General features: G+C 38.4%; 1 protein-coding gene across 1 annotated transcript; it reads left to right on the forward strand.

The window, feature by feature from the left end:
• The first annotated feature begins 474 nt into the window (after positions 1-474).
• Positions 475-7,017, forward strand: LOC104890827 (hypothetical protein). Its single transcript, XM_010676432.4, has 5 exons — positions 475-1,345; positions 2,177-2,294; positions 2,635-2,987; positions 4,084-4,182; positions 4,827-7,017. Exons 1-5 carry the CDS (start codon positions 678-680, stop codon positions 6,166-6,168), a joined length of 2,580 nt encoding a protein of 859 aa, XP_010674734.3. The 5' UTR covers positions 475-677; the 3' UTR covers positions 6,169-7,017.
• Positions 7,018-7,262: the final 245 nt, after the last annotated feature.

The raw sequence follows: 7,262 nt of genomic DNA on the forward strand, positions 1-7,262 counted from the left end.
AAAAAAAATACTAATGATCTAATAATAGTATTACTTCAATTTTCAATTTGTCATTTCAACTAGATGGATCTTAGCAAGTCATAATGCATTATTTGATTGTATCATTAATCATTTTTTTTGAGGAACCTATTATGAATCCACTGAATTCTGCCACTTCTGTTATTACAACTGGATTAGTTGTAGAGTTTGTTTCTATTAGACCTGGAGTTGGTCAAAGGTACTGCAATGGAACAAGTTGTAAAAGATATTATGAGACAATATAAAACGTAAAGAAACACCTAATAAACCATTTACACAATCAAAATATAAAATAAAATTATTAGACAAATACATATCCAAAACGAATTAACTAAACCACAACATTAGCAATCTAGTCCACCACCCAATCTTTTTAATTTTTCACCTATTACTTTATGTCCTTGTTGTGTGTTCACTACATTTTGAAGGATTTGACGCACAACCCACATGGCTACATGCTTGAAAGAGGACTACATTTCAATTTCATAGGGGCCCAAATTAAATCATCAATCTCCCTCTACTCTACTCCACTCCACTCTCTCTGTTTCTCTTCTCCAAAGAATCAAAACTCAAGGGTTTATGCAGGGTTTTAATCACCTTCTTTAAAGTTTAAACACACTTCTTACTTCTTCCCCCTTTTTTTTTCTCTCCTCTCTTTCATGGCACCTTCTTCTTTCTCTCTCCTCCTTCGCCACCATTACCACCACTACCACCATCAACACTACCACCGTTATTTTCTCTCTCCTCTAATCAGACACTTTTCTCTCTCCTCTCAACACCAATCCACCACCTCCACTTCCTCAGAACTTCCTAAACCTTCCTCTCTCTCCTCTCGCTTGAGCTTCGTATTCGATAAAATCGACGAAATCGAAAAAGAGCGCGCCGAGAAAGACGACGCTCTTCAGCGAATTCGAGCTTGGCGGGAATCACAAAAGAAGCAGAACAATCAAGCTAATGAGAATACTGTGAATAATGGCGATAATGATAAATTAGGGTTAGGGTTTAGTGGTGGAAATGAAGTAGTGAGGAATTCAGAGGGAAGTGTTGTGGTGGTAGGAAGAGAGGAGGAGGTGAATAAGGTAGGGTTGATGAAGAGAGAGATTGAGTTGGTACATCCGTGGCCGGAATGGGTTGCATTGATGGAGAGGTTAGTGCAGCAGAATTATTTTGATCATAGAAGGAAAGATGAGGATCAGATGATTGAAGCATTGGGTTCAGTTGATGTGTCTGGATTTGCTGAAGAAGAAGGGTTTGATTTTACTAGGGATTGGAAGACTGTTAATGCTGCCATTGTTAATTTTGGGAAAGATCGCTTCGATATTTTGAGGTAATTGTTCATTGCTCTCTAAGAAGATTAAAACTTCTTCCTCCATTTTTTATTAGTTGCAACTCTATGACTAATTGACTATTACGGATTACCCTTGCCAAGGCACAACTTTGAATGGTAGTAGTATCTATAATTATGTATTAGTGGAAGTTATAGAAAAATGTTATATTTTGTAAGTTTATATTGATGTAAATCCAATAATGTCTTGCATACTAAAATTTGTTTTATATATCAGGGCCCATTTGGTTAGGGGTAATAAATAGTGGTAGTGCTAATGAAATTTAGTGTAAATTGTAAAGAAGTTCTCTTGTCAGTGACCATGAGAATGAAACTTTTTCACAAAACACGGGCTTCCTTTTGCAAATTTCCATTGCCACCCAATACCACCTTTCCAAGTGGTAATGGATAGTAATGAGATTTTAGGAAGATGGATATCTTGAGATGGAGTAGGCATTACCATAGGTAATGACATTGGATTTCCAGAACAAATTTACATTATAATGCATTACCATTCCCACCAGTTATGGCCTCTTATCAAACGGGCCGTCAGTGATACTTTTCAGGTCAAAATGTGTATTATGAATAGTGTAAAAGTCAAAGTGTTGTAACTAATTAGAATTGGAGGTTGTATTGCTTGTTTGATTTTTAAATCATTGGTAAGAATGATAAAGGAAGAAATGGTATCAAAGAAAAGAAGAAACTTGCATTACCTGTTCATGCTGCGATGGTTGATTTTGTGGTCGGATCAGTCCTGGTTGCTGCCTTAGTTTGCACTATTATGGATTTCTTCCTTTTTTTATTTTGTTGGTTTTGAATGGGAATTGATTTCAGGTCACTTTCGAGACAGGATATACAAACACTTGTTGGGTATGGATGTCCTAGTGCAGACAAGAAGGTGGTATTTTCTGCAAAACTTTTGAGGAAACATGCTCATCTTGATGAAGGAGATGTAAGTGTTGCTCACTTGCTTACTGGCTAAGTCATAGTTCTCCATACTTAACAGAACTGAGTGTTGCCTGCTGTGAGAGGTGCTCAGTTAGCTATAGATATACTGATATACATTTGGGTTCTGAAGTAAAAATTAGTACGCGGGATCGATGTCTTTGTCTTTGTGTCAATTTGTGATTGGGTACATGTGTACATATATTGTTGTATATTTGCGGGAATTCCAGTTTTGGAGTTTGTTATTTGCTTTACCATCAAACTCGAGCCTGTTGAGTGGAAACAATTATGTTGAATTGCTTTCAGTCCATTCTGCAGTTTTAACAAAGGGTTTCATGTGCTTTCAGGTTTGCAGCTCCTGTAGTTTAAGATATAACTGTGAAAGAGCATATTTGGTTACTAATAAGGAGGATGAGGCAAGGACAATCGATTTGATGCGTGTCTTTATGACTTATGGCTTTGATCCCATAAATGGATCAGTTGAAAATAAGGCTTTGTTGAAGCACAAATCTGTGAAATCGATAGTCCGTAAATTACTTCACGAGGTTGTCAGGTTAAGTGCGGTGCCGATAGATCCCAATCTCCCTCCTCCAGTGATCAAGAAGCGTCCACCAAAGGTGAAGCAGCCACCACCTCCGCCCAAGAGACGAGTTGGACGTGATGACATTGAGATGAAAAAGGGTGATTGGTTATGTCCCAAGTATGTCTTTTTCTTCATTTACAGTTTGAAGTCTGTCTCTGCTTTTATTCTTGTTCAGTTTGTTTGAGGTGCTAACTTTACTCATAATGTCGAGTTTGGTAAGTATCCCCTCTGCTGACTGCTCTTATCAAATTTTTGCTATTTGGGCACTGTTCTTTGTCAATTATATTTCCTGTTGTCCAACTTATATCTGCTCTTACTTTATGATTGAAGTTTACCTATAAAGTATTACTAATGTAGTGATTTGCTTGTTAGTTTGATCAAAGTGTGCAAAAATAGGGCTTAAAGGTTGCGAAACTTGGGTTAAAAATGGGCGGTTTGCTTTTTTGGGTTAAACAGTGAATAATTGTCTGCTATGTTATTGGCTGCATGATGTGGTGGCAATTTGCAGATGTTGGGTCTTTCAAAATTACGTTTGCTTTTCTCATTATGGAATGTCCAATTATGTAAATTGGAATCCTAATTAGGGAAAAAAAAAAGCGGTTGCGGGAACGGTCGCGTTGTCGCGGGAATGGTTTGTAACGGAAAAATAGAATATATCGCGGCCGTTGCGTCGTGAATTTTTTAAAAAAAATCACATTAATATGTTCTAACCTTATTTGCCTTATTTTAGTTCTTGACGCATTGTTACAACATAATATAATCAAATCTATCATAATATCATGTTTCATCAGCTATATAATTAAATCATAACGTTTGAAAAGAGCGGATGTAACGAGGATAAAAGCGTTCTAACGCGGCGAGTTCACGTTACGGAACGGACAATGCGGCGACAAGTTTGTGATTTTTATATGCGTTCCTTAATGAGATTTCGCGGAACGGCAAATCCAGAATCCGTTACAAAACGGAAGAGTTTTAATTCCATGATTCTAATCTAATTTCATTTAGTCCTGCCAATAGTTGATTAATGTGCCACTAGATTTTTTCTGAATCCATGATTCTATAGTAAAGATACTGGGTTGAATCTAAAAATTTGGTGATATAGACTAAATAGAAGGATGAATGATATAGACAGGAGAAATTAGTTATCCACAGTTATTGGTGTGGCTTCCATTTTTTCTTGTTATCTGTTAATCCTGGTTGTCATTGACTGCAGGTGCAATTTCATGAATTTTGCCAAGAATTCTGTTTGCCTGCAATGTGATGCAAAACGTCCCAAAAGGCAGTTGCTTCCAGGAGAATGGGAATGCCCCCAGTGAGTCCCTGCTCTTTATTATCTGCAGTCTTCTAGAGTTCTAGTGATAATGTGATTGCTTAATAACTGATTTAATATCTTTCTCTTTCCCTCTTGAGCATAATGTGGCTTTACCCTTAAATCATCAAGCTAACTAGATATGCTAGTTTCCCATGTTCTGAATCCATCCAGGCTTCCCTTAGCTGGCAGCTTCCTCCCCCCCCCCCCTCCCTTCCCTCCTTTCCCCAATTGATTTGTAGCCCAGGAGTTATGCAGAGATTATAAATCAAAATTATGATAATCAAGAAATTACGATGTTACATGCCCAGGAGTCCTTTATGTATTTATTTTAAAAAAGAGCAGTGAATCACATTGAATCTGACAGAAACATTTATGAAAAACTCTCGAAGTAGATCTCCACAGAGATGCTTCGGAAAAAACTATATTTTATGAATAATAGATGACTTGCTAAGAGACATGTCTACATTACATTACAATTCGATTGCCAATGCGATGGTACATATGTGCATCGGAATTTTGTGATCTTCAGAGAGAAAAATTAGAAACCTATGCTCCTACCTGTGTTTCTTATTCCTTTGATCCCTTGCATGATGTTTTATTAGTTATCTGACATCGTTGCTCAAACTGCAACTATCTGTTCGCAGATGCAACTTCTTAAACTACAGAAGAAATATGACTTGTTTCAACTGCGAGCATAAGCGACCTCCTGATGAATATGTGGAGAATCAGATGCAAGGAAGGCAGCAGAGACCAATTTCAAGGCTTGAAAGGACTCCTAACAGGGAACAAGTTTCTAATGCCTGGAACTTCGATTTTGATGATGATGAATCAGATGGGGCAGATGTTGCAGCTTTTGAGTATGCAGATGCTCGTGCAATGAATGAAGATCAAAATCTGGATAGTCCACCAGAAAATGGTACCTTCAGTAGGCCTCAGGACAACCTATACGGGGTCAGCAGAACTTCAAGGCTTCAGGAGAAAGAACCTCCAGCTCCAAGGTCTGTGCAAACAAAGCGCAGTATGGGTTTTGATGATTTTGAAGATGAGGATGATGACATTGACAGCTATGAGCTAGACAATCAAAACAGAAACCAGAAGCAGGAAGCCTCTTCACTTCGTTTTTCTGATGTGGAAAGTGAAAGCTATTCTGATGCTGAAAGTGACGATGATATTCCAGGTTATAGTAAAACAAGATCTAGTTCTTACCCCAACGCATCCAGGTCTTTCCATCAAAAAGGATCTATGTCTGGTTCAGGGGATGATGATATGAACTTTGATTCAGATGAGGACCTTCCAGTTCATCCTAAGTGGAAATCTAGTCATGTTGCTGATGCTGGTCATAAAAATAATGCTTCACGTGGCCCATCCAGAAGAATGGATTTTGTCACTGATGAAAATGATAGGCTTGTTTTTGGTAGTGATGATGATGTTGAAGAGGGTTCCACATCCCGACACCGTAGGGAGAGCTATTATGATTCTGATGAAAGGGGTCTTGGACATGGTGAGAAGTCGAACCAAATCAGAAAACAGAACAGGTTTGGAGGTCGACAGAGTGGCAGTTTTGTGAAGGGCAGTGATTCTGATGATGACTTTGGTAGATCCTCTCGAGGCTCTCGTGGTAGTCATAGGGGTTCATTTGACAAAGTACGTGGAGGACAAAGCATGAGCCGAGGCTCTCGTGGCAGTCAGAGAGGTTCATCGGACAATTTACATGGACGACAAAGCATGAGTGGCGGCTTGCGTGGCAGTCAGAGGGGTTCATTTGAAAATGAACGTGGACGACAAAGCATGAGGGGAGGCTCTCGTGGTAGTCAGAGGGGTTCATCTGACAATGTACATGGGAGAAAGAGCACTAGTATGAGACAAAGAGGTATGCAGAACTTCAATGAGTTCAAACAATCACGAACAGGTCATGGAGGACGGAGATCTAATGAATCAGATAATAATTGGACAGATCATGATAGGCCCCTCAGGCAGCGAAGATGATAATGAATATGAACCAAACTAGACCTGTGTTGTGGTTTCCATCAGCATTTTGACATGGACATGGGAGATATGGTTTCATGATAAATCAAATTGATGAGATTCAGTGCTGGCAACAATGATGCTTTTGTTGTGTGACTGAATCTGGAGAAATTGTGATATTGTGGAGTTGGAAACGTTACTGGAATTGCTGTCCTTTCAACAAAAGGAGGAAGAAAATCCTCATAGCATGTGGGAGAAATGGGAGTATGTATTCTCAAATAAGGGCATCGCGGAGACAATTTTACAGGTAAGGGGTGCACCCCTTACGTCCTCTCTAAGTTGGTGCGTTCTTGATTATGCTCCAGAATACTGAATATACGCATCAGCTGAATTATGGGTGTCACCCACTTTTTACAAAAAGTTGAGACATTCTCGTAATCATGATTTCTCCTCTCATTCCACTGCTACAACACTTGCAAAAAGCTTATTTCCCAAATGAAAAAGGTATGTTAGAATGATTGGCCAAGCATGATTATGCGAGTCGCATCACGTTGTATTTGAAGGGATTGACGAGATTGACGAGCTGTATTCGAGATATGCCGGGGAGGAACTGAAGATGTTTTCATGAAATGGAAAAGATAGATGGTTTTCATTTCTTCCCCATCACAAAAGAAGGATAACGTCGATCCAATATGGGGATGGGTGTAAGCCGTGTAACTATTGGTTTTGTTTGATTCGTGGAGAATATTGAAGTGAGATTCAATGTTGTTGATTTGGTGTCCTAAATTTCTATGACACTGTATGGCAAAGGTGCAAATGATTACGTTGAAATAGTCTTTTACAAATCATTAATGATGATGATGATGATGATGATGATAAACATGCTCATATAGTTGATTACATAAGTCATTTAGTTTAGTGTAATAATCTGTTAGATCATAATAGGTTCTAAAAAAGACGTGTACAGAAACATGAAACTATAATTGTAGATCTGTTATGCACATATCATTGATTTTTGAAATCTGGCTCTTTAGCCAAAACTCTCTGCTCCAAATATATTAATTGAAATCATGAAGAAAAATAAATAATGCATTGTCATATTAGAATCTATCATG

This window comes from Beta vulgaris, chromosome 4, assembly GCF_026745355.1.
Source record: "Beta vulgaris subsp. vulgaris cultivar EL10 chromosome 4, EL10.2, whole genome shotgun sequence".
In the NCBI taxonomy this organism is placed as follows: Eukaryota; Viridiplantae; Streptophyta; class Magnoliopsida; order Caryophyllales; family Amaranthaceae; genus Beta; species Beta vulgaris.